This window comes from Narcine bancroftii, chromosome 2, assembly GCF_036971445.1.
Source record: "Narcine bancroftii isolate sNarBan1 chromosome 2, sNarBan1.hap1, whole genome shotgun sequence".
Taxonomy (NCBI): domain Eukaryota; kingdom Metazoa; phylum Chordata; class Chondrichthyes; order Torpediniformes; family Narcinidae; genus Narcine; species Narcine bancroftii.
This window is the reverse complement of record NC_091470.1, coordinates 280807801-280827448: the sequence shown is the minus strand read 5'-3', so window position 1 is coordinate 280827448 and position 19648 is coordinate 280807801. Positions and strand designations below refer to the sequence as shown.

The 19648-nt window shown below is 37.8% G+C and overlaps 1 protein-coding gene across 10 annotated transcripts in view; it reads right to left on the bottom strand.

The window, feature by feature from the left end:
- Window positions 1-19648, bottom strand: part of LOC138755334 (band 4.1-like protein 3) — a 267478-nt gene that overhangs the window by 34394 nt on the left and 213436 nt on the right. For all 10 annotated transcript variants that reach the window (XM_069921122.1, XM_069921130.1, XM_069921123.1 and 7 more), the window contains 3 exons: window positions 18792-18889; window positions 16026-16201; window positions 8437-8657 (listed from right to left, as the gene is read on the bottom strand). In XM_069921122.1, coding sequence (XP_069777223.1) covers window positions 8437-8657; window positions 16026-16201; window positions 18792-18889 — 495 coding nt within the window. The remainder of the gene's footprint in view (window positions 1-8436; window positions 8658-16025; window positions 16202-18791; window positions 18890-19648) is intronic.

Genomic DNA, 19648 nt, shown 5'->3' with positions numbered 1-19648 from the left:
TGAATAAGGTCATACTTAAGAGCAATTCATGCTGCCAGTTCCTGGACAAAAGGCTAGAATAACTTCATTTGCTACCTGACATTGAAGGCAATTTCACAAAGTAGTTCGTGAACTTAAACATGGCAGCAATATTAACACAAATATGTAAAATTAGGCTTTTTAAAAAAAAAGTGTATAGGCCCTACTAGATACGTCTGGTATCATGCAATTGACTGAGCCAAATGAACACAATGTTCATCGAGGAACAAATGGTCTACTGTAATACGAATGAGGTTGTGACTGTCTCACACCAGAGAATTTAAACTAATTGACTATCAAAAGGCTTGAATTCCTAGAGAAATGTCAGCATGGCTGTTTCAGATGACCTCATTCAATTTAGAGACGAATAGCTATAAATACAAAGCACAGACCATATGCCAATTATTTTATATTTTCCAAAAGGATAGACCTGCTTTTCAGATCTATTCTCCTAAAGAATACAAAAACTTTATGTCTAATCTGATTTGCTGTTAGTTGCGTTTCTTTGAAACACAACTTGTAAAATAAATAAGGCAACAATGAGGTTCTGAAAATAATATTATTTTTGCAGCATTATGTACATTGCGCAGGACACTCAAGCACTGAACACAAAGAATTGTGTCCAGGCTGAGGTACACACCTCTTCCTCTGAACTGTCACTCAGGTCATTGTCAACTGAGGCACTTAAGGAGGCTGCCCTAGGCTCCAGATAGCAAAGACACATAGCAAGAGGGAATGAGAGAGTGAGAGCATAGGGTACAGAGAAAGAGGTTGAAAGTAAGAAGAAGAAAATGAAAAGGAAGCAGGGGACAAGTGATGGTGATTGAATGGGGAGGTAACGCTGGAAACTTTCTGGTAAGAAACTGGCATCAGAGAAGGTAGGGAAGGAAAGGTAGCCATCATCATCTAATAAGGAAAACGTTGCTGGAAAATGCAAGGAGAATGAAAATAAGGTTCCTTTTTTTCTTGATCTTGACCCCAAATCTTGGTCTCTTTTTAAATCTATTGCTTCCTTATCAATTGACTTTGAAGGATCATAATCAAACTGCGAATGGGAAATGCTGCAGGAATCGTCATTTTTCCTATCATCAGCCGACATTGAAACATTCTCTTTACATCTCCTACGAATGCTCATTGATGCAGGGGAGTCACAATGTAGAGCCAAAGGGCAAGAGGAAGAGCAAAATGAATTTGTGTCAACAAATGTCTTCAGTGGGGCAAACACGGGAAATCCCAGAAGATGCAGGAGCAACATTAAAAAAAAGCAGAAACATTAAGACAAAAAAAAAACAATCATTAGTTATTGCATCCCATAACATTCATTCTAACCAGAAATCTTACGTAATTCAAATATGGAAAACCAAAATTGTAGTAGTTCGCATAGAAATCATGTAGAAGTACAATTTTGAATTTAATTTTTTTCCTCCTCTTTTAATGCAAACATGTCACACAGTAACCTCAAGTACTTATTCCACTGGACCCATGCAAAACAGTTTTCCCATTAGATGCTTCCATTTAATCACTGATTTTTTTTTAAACTGCCTTTAGCTACATCATTTTATTTCTTTCATTTACATTATTTTTTTCTTGTTCTGAATTGGTCAGGTATTTTGTTGCCAGCACTTTGACCCATGCAAAGTCATCTTAATTTCCAGTTGAACTTCCCAATTACATCCTTTTCTAAAATATTTTTCCTGTCTCATCAATGTTCACCACTTATTGTTGCTCCCATTTCAATCCTGTTTAAATTTGTAATCGTCTTGTTCTCAAGCATTAGTATAAGTCCAGATAATGAAGAGACTCACTGGCAATTGCAATGTCAGCAGTAAGGAATGCAAAATTTCTACAATTTAGAATATGGGGAATTTAAAACTTAAGTTTCTGCCATTTCCCTTGAAAATGTGCAACATTGATCGTACAAAAAAGTTTAAAAGTCACTTCAAAAATCTGATGCTTAGTTCCCTAGAATTTCAAATTATGATCACTCTGGAAATTTGTTTCAAAAATAAAATTTGTGTTATCTATTACAGTTCAAGTTAAATTGACCATCAATTGTAATTTAAGTTTTCATACAAAATCATCACTGTATTTAACTTGGGATAGATTTTAATCCTATTGGTTGAAGACCGGTGGGCAGTTAACAGTGCCAGATACATACTCGTCTATCACACCAAAAGTTGATGGGATTTAGAGATGGAAAGAGCAACCAATCTTGGCATATACCCAGTGTCAGCAGACAGCTTCAGAATGGCTTTGAACAAGAAATTGGTGTGAAGTCAGTTCACGAAATTTAAATCTGGTTTAGGAATGAAAGAATGCTTTAGTTCTGAATAACTGGATGAATTTCAAAACTGCTCTGACACCCATTTATCACAAACTGACCAACAATTTCCACACTAAATTATGTGGTTAAAACTACCAATATCTTATAAAAGCTACATTCATGTACCTGGTCAGTCCTGTACTATCCTGACTTGGAAATAACATCCTTTTGAAAAAAAATGCTACATCATTGGATCAAATTCCAAGAATGTGCTTTGTAACAGCAATTTATGGATTAGAGTAGTTCAAAGTGAATAGTGTATCCTTAGTAACTAACATGAGGAATTAAGTGTTGCAAATTTCGTATTGCCTCTCCCAAGAAACAGTTTGAAAGCCAAACCATTTTGGACAAAGAATCAAAACAAAGTTGCCTATAAAACTTCATTCAAGATGAACAACAAAATAACGTGCAATATCTAATGCTGGTCTACAAATGGGATTTCCTAATTGTTCACAATGCTTGGCATATTTAATTTAGAAATCAGATTCCCCTTTTCTATTCTGGACTTATTATGAATCTCACAGGATAATGCAAGGTACTTCAAGCTGAGTTGGACAACACTTACTATGGACATAAAATACTGTATCTTCTCTCAATAATGGATTTGAATCTAAGCATTTTCTTGGATTAGGGACACAATGATTACAAACCCCACCCCCCCAAAAAAAATCAAATATACCCATTTAGGAACGATAATAGGAAGAGAAAAATATTAGCTTGACGATACTGCAAATTTAAGTCTTCATTAAAATTTATCTTGTTAAATACAATGGTTAATAAAAGGGGCTACATTTGTGTAACCAATAGATCTGGAAAATAAGTTAAAATTTCTGCTTCACTGCAGCATGAATTATAAGCTTTATGCTGAGGTTAAGAATTTAAGAGAACTTTTCAAATCAGACACAAAATAAATTCATTTGGGAGCTGAATTACATGCATGCTGAGAAGAAGGGATCCATTAGAAAATAGCTTGTTTCACTCTACATGTGGTTTTAAGCCGGTTGATTGGAAAGTCAGCTGTTTTGCTGACATTATAATTTACATTCTATGCTGTCAAGCTTATCTAATGGATCACTACTAGTTATTGATGGTTTTGTACACTCACTCTTTAATGGAATCCTGACTTCCACAGTTGTTGCAAGAAAATAGAGCTCAAACAAAGTTCTCAAATTGAGATAATTAAATAGCAGCTGACAGCTAAAGACATTTTATTTCTCTTTACATCTGATTACCGGGGTTAATGTAGTCATGAAAGGTGGGGAATACTTCTTGCTGCATCAGTCAATAATCTGCAATTACGTTCAAATGGTTAGACAATTTTTCTTTTCCTAAAGTGGGTAGCGCAGTGTCTCACGGCTCCAGAGCCACAAGTTCAATTCCACCCCCTGGTGCATTCTAATATGGAGTTTGCACATTCTCAATTGTAACCTCATGGGCTTGCCCAGGGTGCACTGATTTCCTCCTATATCCCTGTGAAGAGCTGGGTGACTGGGATATTAATAAATATTTGTCAGAAAAAAAGTCATAGGAAATTGGGGGAATGGGTTTGCTCGAAGAGCTGGTATAGACTCCATGGGATAAATATCCTCCTTCGATATCATAACAAAATATGATAAAATAAAATAAATTGGAAATATGCAAGGAGGTACAAATAAAAAGGGTAAATTGACATTTCTACAATAATCTGAATGTTTTATATTCTAATCCTGATTCTAAATAATTTGCTTTTCTCTCCTTACTGATCTAGTCGCAGACAAACATTAAACATGGGTTTACATGCAGATCTGCCTCTCGAAATGATTTGGTTCCACTGGCAAAAAAAAACACTTACAGGTAGAAAACAATGTGCTACACATTGATAGTTTTGAGACATGGACTGAAGATTTGGCAAGCTACATTATGGGAATGCAATTCTCCAATCCCAATATTTCTTTCTGTCCATTTATGCTCAAATGAAAATAAGGAAGTTTTTCCCAGGATCTGTAACACAATTCTAAACTTGAATTATATAATAGTTAGATGGCATGACTTTTGACAAAATAGTTATTTTAGTTAATTGATACAGAATTCTAATCACTATGAAACATTTCAGTGATCAGAATATTGCTCAAATACTGCAGGAAAAATTAGTTTTTGTTATGACTGAATTTATTAAGAGGATTTCTCTGGATTGAAATTAATGAAGTTAATTTCAAGTAAAGGGTTTGTGCACTACAATCTGTTAACATCTTGTGGCCTACAAGTAATTTGGAAGCAGAACAATTATGATAAGAAGATGAGCTCGATATCAACAATAGCTATTTCACAATTTGTTTGAAGAAATAGTCATGGTTGAGATAAAATATTGAATTAGTAATTTCACTTTGCTACAATTAACTTTGAAACATTTAAACTTCAAGGATAAAATATTATCTGGCTGATCAATGTTTCAGTTTTCCAGACCTCAATGTGATCATATTAGAGCACTCAATCATAACTCTATGAAAGACTCACGAATTCTACAGCAAGGAAACAGAGGTCCTTTGGCCAATTTAAACATGCTGACCAAGTCTCCCATCTAAGCTCATCCCATTTGCCTCCTGCTCATGCATGTGTCCAAATGTCATTATATCATTACCGAATGCCCTACCTTGAGACCCAAAAACATATTTTGCGTCAAAGTAAATCTTTAAACATAACGTTATCAACACAGAATAAGGCCTTATATCATTGGTTTTTGTGCCAAACTACTGGCAGCTACTGATGCCAGTCTACTATGACTGGAAATTGGATTGACACATTCTATCTTGCTTAAACCAGGTTGGCAATGCAGAAAAAAAACCTTTCATTTACACTGATCAGATTATAAATAAATATATTTGGATCTTAACCAGAAGTACTTTCTAACAATGGGAATGAAAGGTTATTTTATTTCCTCTCGTGTTTATAGCACCATTCTTGGGATTTTATAATCCAAGACACTTCTCTGGTGACAATATTACCATATTAATTGTGTGCCTGTGACATGCAAAGATTATACTTCTTAATTAACTGCTAAGAGCATGTGCTTAGCAAACATTCCTGATGCTTTCATAAACTCAAATAGTGCAGCAGCAATTACTAAAATTGAAAAGATTTATTGCATAGCTTAAAGCAAATTTACCTCGAATTAAGGACATGAAAACACGCTGGCTATGGCTATCATGCTAGAGAAGCAAAGGAAAAATCTCATACTATTGTACAAAACAGAAACCAGAGCTTTGGGAAAATTTTGAGATTCAGCAAGAGTAAGATTGAAAATGTAACAAAGCAGAAAGCTTTACAGATTGTCCTCTTCTCAAATTCCATGGATTCTATAGCAGTTTCCACTATTTAGGAAGAATGGAGAAAGAAAATGAAATGATAAACCTCTTAGCCTGATATGAGCAAAGGCAATAATGCTAAAATATATTACAGGTCAAGTAACCCTTATCTGAAATGCTTGAGACCAGATAGTTTTCAGTTTTTTGGAAGAATGGAACTAAGCAGCAGAATACCTGTATCCGCAGTTAAACAGCAACAATAAACAACAGCGGGCTTTTTGAGCGCTGACATGATACCACAAGTGGAAAATTCACAAGATAATGTTTAGAACTTAGCAAAAAAAAATTTCTGCTTTCAAAAGAGGACCACATTCCCGACACCTCCCCCAGTCCCCAACTCCTGCCCGAGGTGACTTCTTCAATGCAGACAGCACCACACCCCATGTTGAGAATGGAATCACTGTCTCCAGCTACAGCCGATGCTGAAGACTTGGACCTAGCTCGATTTTGCATCTTCCCAACCAGAAGCAAAGATTTTGTTTAAAAAAAAAACTGTTATTGTAATCAAACTAGTTCCAACATTGCGTCGGAATCCCGACATGGGCAAGTCAGGTGTTGAATTTTTTTCCACTTGTGATGTCATGCGGGCACTTTAAAAAACAAAAATGGTTTTTGGATTTTTGGAGAAGAGGTTCTCAACCTGTATAAAGTGAAAGGAGTCATTTAAGAATAAAAGTAGGTTTGGGTAGGGACTTCCAGGATTTTTGAAAATTACATGTTTTTTTTTTTCGCAGTTACAACTACAAAAATTACTGGGGTGGGGTGAAGAGTGAGGTGATACACCCGGTCTTCCACAGGACTTCAGTAAATGTACCATATAATATTAGAATATAATTAGAACACAAGATTGACATAGTTTAAGCATCAATTCATCAGTTGATAAACAGAAGTGGACACCAATAAGTAGGTTATTGTCACATAGAAGAATTGTGAATTGTGGGCTGTTGCTCAAATTTGTGGACGTGTCCCAGCTGTTCACAATCTCTGTGAATTATTCAGAAGAGGGAACCAAATACAATACGTCCAAGTTACTGATGATACAAAACTGGTTGGCAGCATGGGTTTGGACACAATAGGGAGACTTCAAAATGGATATGGGCAAACTCAATGAATGAATATGACAGATAAAATATGCAAGATCATTATGGTGGAAAGAATAAATGGGCAGAGATTTTTTTTAAGAGTGTGCTTAAAAGGCATTGATACCCAAAAAGAAATATAGGTCTTTTGAATACACTTTTAAAATGACTGACAGTTAACGTACAAACACAACAAGCATTTATAAAGACAAATTATATGTTGGATTTGGAAGAGTACAGATTTTGCTCTAATTATATTGCACCTTGCTGAGACTGTATTTGAAATATTTATGCACAGGGCCTATCTCACAACCAGTGGAAAACTGCATCAAAAGTTCACAAGATTAGTTCTGAGATCCTACAAGATTTTTAAAAAAGGAAAATTTGAAGAATTAATGGTAAACAAATGCATTCAAAATACAAAATTCTGACAGGGCTTGACAATATAGATACAGCAATGAGGATGAGCTTGACGGGTGGGGCTGGGGGTAGTTGTCACAGTCTCAACATTTGGGATCTTTTGCAGGTTTAGATAAGAAATAACTTCTTTACCTAGAGGTCTTTGGACATTTCCCCAAGCAGGGTGTGGAAGATCAGCTGTTGAACATATTCAGGTTAGAGATTGGTGGAATTTGGATATTGAGAAAATCAGTGCAGAGCAGGGAAAGAAATAAAATATCAATGATGGCATCTTAAAAAAAAAATACTAATGATACAGCATGGTAGAATGCACTCTGGCCTGTGAAACCTGCGCCACCCAATGCCATACTCTTTTGGAGGTTGGGAGGAAATTGGAGCACCCGGAGAAAATCCATGCAGGTCAGAAGGAGAATGTACAGACACCTTACAGAGAGCACCAGGTTTGAACCCAGGTTGCTAGCACTGTAATAGAGCTATGCTAAACGTGTCACCCAGTTTTTGAATGGCAGAGCAAGGAGGGGGAAAATTCCCAACTCCCGCTTCTACTCCTTTTGCTTATGTAATGTCATCTCTGAAATCAATGTTTGCCAACTTGAAGTAAAAAGCAAGAGGGTTTTGAAAGTCTGCCGATGATTATAAACAAACTTGAAAGTTAAACAGAAAAATACTCATCTGTAATCTCAGATTTTAAATATTACATTTTAGATTTGTTTACCAAAATATATTTATTGATACTCAACAGGCATCAAGATGCTATATCCCACAAATGGATCAAGATACCATACTTTCATTAAAAAAAGTTCCATTTACTTTAAAAATCAGACAAGTGAACAGAAATTGAGATTTAATATTAGAATCTTCAAAATATATTCTTTGCGGACTTTAATTTTAAAATAATGAACAAATTACTAAGGATGTACAAGGAAATATTTACTCAAAAAAATTCAAACTTCTCATTCTAAATAATATCACAATAACTTATCATTTTAAAATCTATCATTTTTATCATATAGATATTTACTTGCTGTGATGACATCTATTCTTTTACATTATTAGACAAGCATCAACTTAAAGCAATGCATTCAATTGTTTTTCTTTATACTCCAAAGCACATACATCTTACATAGGAACAAAATAGTTCAATTTCACAATGGGTAATTAGTAATCAATGTAGGCTGGGTCTCTTGACTTTTAGATCCATCATTTACTTAATAATCAGTACATCTAACATTTTTCATGCCCCAGTGTACTCTACCTTAATTTCATGTTTGGCTGGTGTGAGCGATGGAGTGATATCAGCCTTTTCTTTCTTATCCTCCTCCTCTGCCTTCTCCTCTTCTGCCTTTTTCTCTGGGGTCACTGTGGTTATTAAATTGGTTGACACTAGGCTTTTGGCCGCCCCATAATGACCTGTAGCCACTTCGGAGGCCGAAATGGAGTCTTTTATGATCATCTCGTGATTCTCGGTGACAGAGGCTTTAAAGACACAAAACTTAATTCATCAGTCTGGAATTTTCTTGGCAGGCCGGAAATAGTTGTTACAATTGATTTCAGTGCCTCTAGGAAATAGAGGGACAATCAAAAGGGCCACCTACTCCTTCAACATTTTTTTCAGATATTTACTGACACTCACATGTTGGAGATGGAATGTTTCCCTCCTCTTTGATAATCCAAGCTATTATACTGCACTTTTTAGCAACTTACAACAACATACATTTGTGTGAAGGCGGACCCAATACGAGCTTGGGGATGATGCCCTTTTTCAAGTCTGGGCAGATTTCAGCCCATCTGACTCGATGTCAAATTCTGCAAATTTGGGTAAAGAGATGAAGCATGGAAACAGGCCCTTCAGACCACAAAGCCCACCTGACCATCAACCATCCATCTTGCATGAATCCTAGACTTGCGCATTTAAAAAAACATTCCCATCACATTTCCATCCAAGCCTCGCTGACCATACCCCTTACAACACATTAGTGGTAACTTACAGTCGCCATTTAACCAACCATCCTGCACATCATCAGAATACAGGAGGAGACTGAAGCACCTACAGAAAACATGCAGTCACAAGGAGAACATGAAAACACACACACAGCACCTGGGATAAGGATTGAGCCCGGGGCTCTCTTAGTTGCTTTCCCTTTCTAACTGCCATTTCTACCTGTCCTCCCTCTATTATTTGGGCTCAATTTTTCTCTTTATTAGGACAGCCTGACTCACTGAGCACATCTTACAATCCTGTTATGAGCAGAATAAAAAGTATCATCAGCCTTCTATTGCCCTATTAATAGATTTCACCTAACCTATCCCCTTCGTCTTCTCTATTCTTCCTGTCACCTGGAATGTGGTGGTTTATTATTGTTATATATACAGTTAAAAACTTTATTTTGCATGCCAACCAGGCAAATCAACCTATCACAAGTTCAACATAATACAAAAAACCCCACAAGTGCAGAAATGTAGTGTTACAGAGAAAGTACACACAAAAGTGCAAAGGCTGCGGTGACATTGGTTTGTGGGATCAAAATGTTATTCTTATAAGAGACCTGTTCAAGTGTCATAATAACGAGAAAAAAAGCTGACCTCTAATCTGGGGCTACACTTCCTCAAACTCTTGTATCTTCTGCCTGATAGAAGAGGGGTGAAGAGAGAGAGAAAAAAAAGAGGTAGGGTTGGGTCTTCTCTGCAACTTAGAATGATCAATTTTGAACAAGTATCTTTGGACCTGATTCATTAACAACTTCTCTCTGCCCATCCTCCTACCTCACTGGTGCTATCTGAGCAGTTGAATATTCCCAACATTTTCAGATTTCCAGCACCTTCAGATATTTTGATTTTCATGAGCTTACTCCAATTAATTAGGACAGGGTTAGCTGGATTTTGAAAGCACAATAAGAGTGAGTAAAGGAGGCCAGCTGGAAATGTGCTGAAAAAGTCAGGCCAAAGGTAAAAATGATGGCAATGCATGACTTTGAGGCAAGGTGGATTTGTATCCTTACTGTCAGCAGATGACACCTACACATCATGAAAATGTCACATAACTGGTTAAGAATTATCACCCAAAATATTAATTACTACTAATAGCATTATATGAAGTGAAAAAAGCCATGGATTTTGAGGAATCAATTTTAATTATTTTACTAGATTAAGAATGACCTGCACCACCAATGTATTGATCCATCTTGGCAGAGCAAGGCTCAATTCAGCAAGAGAAAAGAGTGCAGAGCAGGGACTCGAGCCATTGTGATATCAGGACTGCCACAGCAAGAGGAGGACTTGGGAGAGCGGTGAGTGCAGGGAAGCAGCTGAGGTAAGTGAGTGGTTTTAAAAAGAGCACGGAGGGCAACTGAAGGGCTATTTCTGGGAGTGAGCACTTGAGATAATTGGCAGGGACAAATAAAAGGAAGGGAAGCTAAAGAGGAGCGACCAGTGAATGAGTGGCCCAGCTTTGGAATACAGAGGCTGAGGATGAGCTTACTTATAGTGAGGTAAGGCCAGGTAAGATCCTTTAATTAAATTAGGAGTAGGTAATGCAGTCAGCTCGGGCAGTGGATTGCTCAGATTACAGGATATGGGAAATCCCTGAATACTACACCTGCAAAAGGTGCATCCAGCTGCAGCTCCTGACAAACCGAGTAAGGGAACTGGAGCTGGATGAACTTTGGATCATTCAGGAGGCATTGGCATGAAGACACAGTAGCTTCAGGGAGACAGTCACCCCAAAAGGTCAGGAGGCAGGTAGCTAGCTGGGTGACTGTCAGGAAAGGGAAGGGGAATAGACTGAAAGAGTAGAGCACCCCTGTAGCTGTAACCATCAACAATAAGTATACAGTTTTTAATACTGTTGGTGGGGACAACCTACCAGGGACAAGTTGTAGTGGTCATATCTCTGGCACAGAGACTGGACCGTTAGGTCAGAAAGGGAAAAGAGAAGAGCAGTAATGGTAGGGAATTCGATAGTTAGGGGGACAGATCTGTGGGAGAGATTGAGAATTCTGGATGGTCTGTGGTCTCCCTGGTGCCAGGCCCACGATATCTTAGATGGAGTTCTCTGTATTCTTAGGAGAGAGGGTGAGCAGCCAGATGTCATGGTCCATATTTAGACCAGTCACAAGGGTAAGGAAGATGAGGAGATGCTGCAGAGAGTTTAGGGAGTTAGGAACAAAGTTGAAGGTCAGGACCTCCAGGGTTGTGATCTCAGGAGTGCTACGTGTGCCACGTGCTGATGCTAATGAGGCTAGAAATAGCACGTTAATGCAGCTAAATACGTGGCTAATGAGATGATGCAAGAGGGAGGGCTTCATGTTTCTGGACAATTGGGCTCTGTTCCAGGGAAGGGGGGACCTGTTCCGACTGGACTGTTTCCACCTGAACTGGAGGGGGATAACATCCTTGTGGGTAGCTTTGCTAGTGCTGCTCCAGGGGGTTTAAACTAGTTTTGTAGGGGGGGGGGGGAAACTAGAGTGTTAGAGCAGACAGTGAGGAAGAGGAGGATAGGAATGCATGTATATACAAAAATCTAAGGTTTGTACATAATAGAACTGTTCTCGTGTATTTATTTAAAAGCAAGGAGTATTATTGGAAAGGCAGATGAGTTTAGGGTGTGGATCGGCAGTTGGGTTAACGACATTATTGCTATTAGTGAGAGTTAGTTGTAGGAGGACCAGGACTGGCAGCTCAATGTTCTGGGGTTCCGTTGCTTCAGACATGATAGAGGGGGAGGGATAAAAGGGGGAGGAGTGGTATTGCTAGTCAGGGAAAATATCACAGTTGTACTTAGGCAGGACAGCCCAGTGGGCTTGTCCACAGAGGCCATATGAGTGCAACTGAGGAACGGGAAAGGTGTGACCATATTGATAGTGTTGTATTATAGACCGCCCAATAGTCAGAGAGAATTGGAGGGGCAAATCTGTCGAGAGAGAGCAGACTGATGTGAAAAACAAAAAGTTGTGATTGTAAGAGATTTTAACTTTCCATATAATGATAGGGACTCCCATACTGTAAAAGGGCTGGATGGCTTGGAGTTTGTCAAATATGTTCAGGAAAGTTTTCTAAATCAATATACAGTATAGAGGTACTGACAAGAGAGGATGCAATACTTGATCTCCTGTAAGGGAACCAAACAGGTCAGGTGACAGAAGTATGTGTAGGTGAACTTTGTTCAGTGACCATAATGTCATTAGTTTCAAGTTAATTGTGAGTAAGGTCCTCAAGTGGAGATTCTAAATTGGAGAAAGGCCAACTTTGTGGAAATGAAAAATGATCAATCTAGAGTGGATTGGGATAAGTTGTTTTCTGGCAAGGATGTGTTAAGTGGAAAGCCTTGAAAAGCAAAATTTTGAAAGTGCAGAGTTTGGATGTTCATGTCAGGATTAAAAGCCAAATTAACAGGCATAGAGAACCTGGTTTTCAAGGGATATTAGCAATCTGGTAAAGAAGAGAGAGGTGTACAGCAGATATAGGCAACAAGCAGCAAATAAGTTACTAGACAAGTATAGAAAATGTAAGAAAATACTTAAGGATACCAGGAAGGCAAAAAGACATGTTTACTTTGGCAGATCAGATAATGAAGATAAACATGAAGCATTTCAGCATGTTAAGAATAAAAGTATAGTAAAGGACAAAATTGGTCAGAGTGGTCATCTATGTGTGGAGCCTAACGAGATGAGGAGATCTTAACAGTTTTTTTGCATCAGTATTTACTCAGGAAACTGGCATAGTGTATAAGGGACGGAAACAAGCAGTAGTATCATGGAACATATAGAGATTAAAGAGGAGGAGTTTGCTGCCTTACAGCAAATAAAGGTAGATAAATACCCCAGGCCTGACATGATATTCCCTCAGACCTTGACGGAGACTAGTGTAGAAATTGCAGGGGCAATGGCAGAAATATTTAAAATGTCCTTAGCCATGGATGAGGTGCCAGAGGATTGGAGGGTTAGCTCATGTTCTGTTATTTAAAAAAAAAGCTCTAAGTAAATCAGGAAATTACAGGCTGGTGAGACTAAAGTCAGTAGTAGGTAAATTATTGGAGGGTGTTCTGAGAGGTTGGCTACACATGTATTTGGACAGCCAAGGGGTAATTAAGGATAGTCAGCATGGATTTGTGCATGGGAAGTAGTATTTAACGAAGCTTAGAGTTTTTCGAGGAGGTTAACAAAAAAGATGAAGGAAAGGCTGTGGATGTTGTCTATATGGACTTTAGCAAGGCCTTTGACAATGGGAGGTGGGTTCAGGAGGTTCAGATACTAGGTATCCATGGAGAGGTTGTAAACTGGATTTGAAATTGTCGGAATGCTTCTCAGACTGGAGGCTTGTGACTAGTGGTGTGTCTCAGGGATCGGTGCTGGGACTATTGTTGTTTGTTGTCTATATTACTGTTCTGGATGATAATGTGGAAAATTAGATCAGCAAGTTTACTGATGACATTAAGATTGCAGGTGTTGTGGACAGAGAGGAAGGCTTTCAAAGCTTGCAGAGGGATTTGGACCAACTGGGCCCAAAAATAGCAGATGGAATTTAATACAGACAAGTGTGAGGTGTTGCATTTTGGAAGGATAAACCAAGGTAGGACATACACAGTAAATGTTAGGGCACTGAGGAGTGCGAAGGAACAAAGGTATCTGGGAATACAGACACATAATTCCTTGAAAGTGGTATTACAGGTAAACAGGGTTGTAAAGAAAGCTTTTGGCACTTGGGCTTCATAAATCTAAGTGTTGAGTATAGGAGATGGGATGTTATGGCGACATTGTATAAGACATTGGTGAGGCCAATTTTGAGTCACCTAACTACAGGATGTTGCTGGGTCTTCAGGAGTTGAGTTACAGGGAAAGATTAAGCAGGTTAGGACTTTATTCCTTGGAGCATAGAATAAGGGGAGATCCGATAGAGGTTTACAAAATTATGAGGAGTATTCGTTTGGGTGCTTTGCTGTTCAGCTTGGGCAATCATCTCACCATCCATCAGAGCAGTAGCTCTCAACTTTTTTCTTTCCACTCACATACCACTTTAAGTAATCCCTATGCCATCGGTGCTATGTGATTAGTAAGGGATTGCTTAAAGCGAGTGGGAAGGGAAGGTTGAGAATCACTGCTTTAGACCCAGTTGTACTGAAATATTTTGCTTGAGAAAAATTGTCATTGGCCCATTTCCTTTGGAGTTATGAAACCATCCACATAATAAACCAATTAGGAACAATTAAAATAGTGGTTTTCAAACTTTTTCTTTCGACCCACATACCACCTTAAACAATCCCTTACTAATCACAGAGCACCTGTGGCATAAGGATTACTTAAAGTGATATGTGATGGAAAGAAAAAAGTTGAGAACCACTGCATCAGAGTTATCCATGAGGGGTAAAGACAGTAAATGTAAGTAGGCTCTTTCCAGTTAGATTAAGAGAGATAAATATGAGAGGACATGGCTTGAGGGTGAAAGGGGAAAGGTTTAGGGGGAACTTCTTCACTCAGAGTGGTGAGTGTGTGGAACAAGTTGCCATCTGACATGATGAATGTGGGCTCACTCTTAAGTTTTGAGAATAAATTGGATAGATAATGGATGGGAGCTGACTGGAGGGTTATGGAATGGGTGTAGGTCAGTTGGACTAGCGGAGTGATATTTTGGCACAGACCAGAAAGGCCGATGGCCTATTTTCTGGGCTGTAGTGTTCTATGGAAAAAACACACCTACACAACTCGTGTACTGTGAAACCTTAGTATAAAAAAGCCACATTTAAATGCTGTAAGTCTATTACGCTCAGCAGGAATATTGCTTTTATTGGATTGGCGAGTTCTCAACCAGAAACAACCATGGGTAATTTGAGGTAATAAAATGAATTATGAGAGCTTGAACCATCATTTACTCTCTATTCATGAAGACTATATGGTTCCAGCTCTGCAGAAGTACAATTTTGAAAGTTGACCTACCTGTTAGGATTTAATTTACTTCATTTACTTTTTATCATGACAGCTCGCTGGAGGCAACTCATAATATTTTATTCAAATGGAACTGAAACCCACATTATCTCCATTACTACGCCAATGACCTTCCATCACATCATTAATGCATTTGCACTTATTTCAATTCTCTTTCCTGTTTGCAGGAACAATAATCAAAATCCTTATTCATTCTATTATCACTTCCAAATTCAAACTTATTTGTCTTTTAGTATCCACCCTCTTGCAATCTAACTTGTCCAAAGAAAAATTCTAGTATGTTTCCCTGCTTTCAGCTGACCTATTCCTTAGATGCTATTCTCTATTTGCAATCCTATAATTGAGAAACCCAGAAGTTATTAAATATATCATCAGCTAGTGGCAGAGAATACATTTTTAATTCATTGCCTGAAACTCCACCTTCACCAGAGTATTTGCTTTTAAAAATCACCTTAAGTTAACTTCACAACTTCTCCTCAGTCACTTTTAAAAGGGGATGATGTCTTTACCATGCTATCTTGCTTGGAATGCTTTGTCACCACAAACATAGGTTTGATGCACTATATTATAAATGCAAATTTACTTGGACATAAAAGTATGCAATGACATGCACTGAAAAAAAAAACCATGGATTTGAATTTCTGATTTATTTTTGTGGAAGTACAAAACTTTAAACATTCAGTTAAAAAAGGACAAATGCACTAAGCATTCAGGAATTGATTTCCTGAGCACCATTTATAAGTCTGCATTCATTAAATGCCCAAATGTAGAACTATAACCAACAAAGAATTTAAATGTCATGATGTAATTTCACGGTAGATTACACACAACCCAAATTTGCAAACAGCCAAGCAAATTTCACTAATGAGCAAAAATTTAACGTCAGATTGTAACAGGATTTCCTTACCTCCATCTAGACTACGAGACATAGTATAACGTTTGCTGGAAGAACGTTCAAAGTATGGTGCAGGGCGATCTATAAGGGAACTTGCTCTCCGAGTCTGGGCTTGTGTTCTTCCACTGTACCGGAATTTTGAACCCAGCGTGAGGAATTTCTTTGGAGGTGGCTCAGGTGAAACTAATCTGCAAAGATTGAGAGGCACAAATGTTGAAATGAACAATAATTCCATAATTTGTTGTCAGAATTTATGTAGCATCACAAATAAAGTCAGATTGAGATATTTGTGGAAAGGAAATATGATAATACCTTGCTATAAATCTGAAAGTACAAAGGTTGCAATAACCATACTAAATGTATGCCAGGGCTTTCCCAACAGTTTCTGAACAGTTTGAGTGTCCACCTTCCATAAAATTGAATTGTGAATTAGGCAGGAAGGGCTGAATGACCTCATCCTGCTCCTAATTTTCTGTTTCTGTGGCCTGTCTGCCTGCTAAAGTGCAAAATTAAAAATTGGCACTCCTATTTAAGGAAATATATTTTGCTAATATCCAGCACTCCGACTCAGCCAACAATCATGTCAAGTAGTCATTTACACAAGATTCAAGTTTTTGTCATGTAATAAACACTACTATTTTTGACAGATACACCATCAGCAGAAATTTCCTGACGCGCCTCTTACAGTCAGAGATAGAGAAGCAAAAGAGACCCCCAGAGTCACCGAGAGTCTGTGGATTCACCTCCAACATTTCCACAGCACCTGCAACCACAGACTCCAATCCAAACCATCAGCGCAGCCCATGCTCCAGATCCGAAACTCAGACATGATCAGAAACACTTTGGTGCCCTCAGCATCCTATTCTGATACCTGGAACAATCCTAGGCGCTGCCATCTTGGGCCCGCGGACACAGGATTTTAAAATAAACCATCGGCTCCCCACGGGTCTGGACTAGAGGCAGCCCTGTTATTACAGCAGCTCTGATACCTTCAACAAAAAAAATGTCCAGTGGAACATTTTCTGCAGAATTTAAACATAATGAAGCGCTTTACAAAATACTTCACAAGTAGCACAATAATTTATAAATTAACACATTCAATCTTTAAAGCCTTCCTTGAAATTTATCTTCCTCTTCACACTCTGGGAACTTTTTTTTTTACCCTTGTCCAATACCAGTTGATATTTGTGTTCCACAGGAAGCACCTTGATATTTTGTGTGTAAGAATAGTTGAATAAGTTCATATTAAATTCTGACGTTGCAGCATATTGAGGCAAAATATTACTATCATTCAAAAGCAAAATTAATACTTTACCCAAAACATGAGAGATACCAAACAGTTTAGGCAACTCATATTTGGTGTTCTTGGATTGGCAGAGTGCCTTTGGATGCATTTCTATTTGCCTTCATGGACATCATTTTGGAAGCACATAAAGCAATACGTCTTGTCCAACAGCAAATTTATGTCCATGATCTTTTGTGGACATTATCTGAGCAAAAATTGCTTCCAATTTAGGGAATTAATGTATATTTTCTTAACAATGTTCTAAATAAACATTTCTCACATATCCTTCCTTCATCTAGACATTAACAGAAATTTCCTGAATCTCATTGGAAATCTAAGCTACTAATTCTAATCATTCAGTTCAGAGGATACTAATTAATGTTCTGCAACCACTTGACCACCACAGATGTATTAACATTTTGCTTCTCCCCTGTTGTTGTCATAATTCAGACCTTAGTTTTAAAATTAAATCCTAATAAAAAAAATTCTCCAAGAATTCAGGCCAATGAATTAAATATCTTAAAATAAGTAAACAATAAAGTGTGCAACAAGTCTATACATTTTGATCACCATAAGGTGACACTTTAGATCATATTTCTAATCAGTGTGCCAGTTGCCCTTGAAATAAGACATCATTAATTTTAAAAAAACTTTAGGAATTGATTCTATCATCTGGAGCTTTGGGACACTGGAGTGAAAGCTGTCTTCGAAGGGTAATGCCTGCATCTTAATCACTCCAACTTGCATGTAACTTGAACCCAAGGTCACTAAATACTGCAATGAAAATACAGGAAAAAAAAACTTCAACTCTGCTTATACAATTGTTATCTTTTACCCTAAAATATATATATATTCTCGTTTTCACAAAAATTGAGCGAATGCATGTGTGCATCTGTGTGTGTGTTCTTTAAAAATAAATAAAATATAATAAAGAATTCAGGGCACATTTATGCTGGAATAATAATAAAAATCAAATTAAGTGACTCATTTCAGGCATGTTCCACAATCAAAAAATGAAATTACGTGTGGCTTTTGTATATCCATTGCTGCATCAAATCCACTACTCCACTATGGCAGGAATGGTAGATGAAACATCTGAGTTTTGAGAATCCTGGGTTACATTTAAAAATACCCCAGATTTTAATATATAAAGACTTGGAATTGTACACCATTCATGTTTTCCAAATATTTGCTATATCCATATCAAATTCTTCAATTTTAATAGAGAATTAATCAAGCATAAAGGTGTAAAGCAAATTAAGGTAGACCAATCTAATAGAGAAATTTGCTATAAACATCAGGTTTAGTTAACTTTGGTCACAACAATTTAAAGGCCACAGGGATTGTGTTTTTGGTATATGCACAAGTTCAGATACAAAATTAAATCTGCCCCTTGTCCTATTGCAACCTTATAGCATTCTGATAAATTAAAACTTGGCTGAAGCCAATTATATCCAGTGAATTCCATGTATAAAAAAACAACTTGTACCTACCTGAAGAACGTGTGATGCTCAATGCATACTTTCCACAACCTTTTTGCTGCTTTGTGGTTTGGAAGTTTAAATCCGATGGTGCTTTCAAATTGTTCATGCTAGGAGGAAAGTTTAAAGCTTTGAGAAAACTGATAAAAATATTGCATGAGTAGAACATTACAGCTTCCCCTAAATCAACCACTCATATCTACACTCTTTCTCATATGGTTTATTGCAACATCTTCCTATCTACCTGACAAAAAATGAATGAGAAACTCTTATCCTTTAATATTTTCGATTCATCTTCCAACTATCACATGTGCCATCCAAAACTTGGGGAAGTGACTAAACAATTGAAAACTTTGAGTGCCCTCCGCAACTGACCCAAAGAGTTAAAGGTCAAACAAATCCCTCCCATCTCTTTCTGGTGAAGCAAGGAGGAAAAAAAATACTACAATCCACAAATCTGCAGACTTTCCTGTTTAATTCCTCATTAATATTCCCTATATTAACCAGATGTATCCAATCTCTTAATCATTGGGGGAAATCCGAGGTGGAGAGGATGAGCAAATTTAATATGTTGGAGGATCTTTCTTGGACTCTACTTCCTCAGGAGTTTGAGGAGGTTTTGTAGGACACTGGAAACCCTGGTAAATTTCTATAAATGTGTGGTGGAAAATCTGCTGACTGGCTGCATCACGGCCTGGTAGGGGGACACCAATACACCTGAGAGTAAAGGCCTTCAAAAGCTAGTGGACACAGCCCAGGAGATCACAGGCAAAACCCTCCCCTCGATAGAGAACATCTACAGGGAGCGCTGCCATCAGAAGCAATTATCAAGGATCCACACCACCCAGCACACAGTCTGTTCTCGCTGC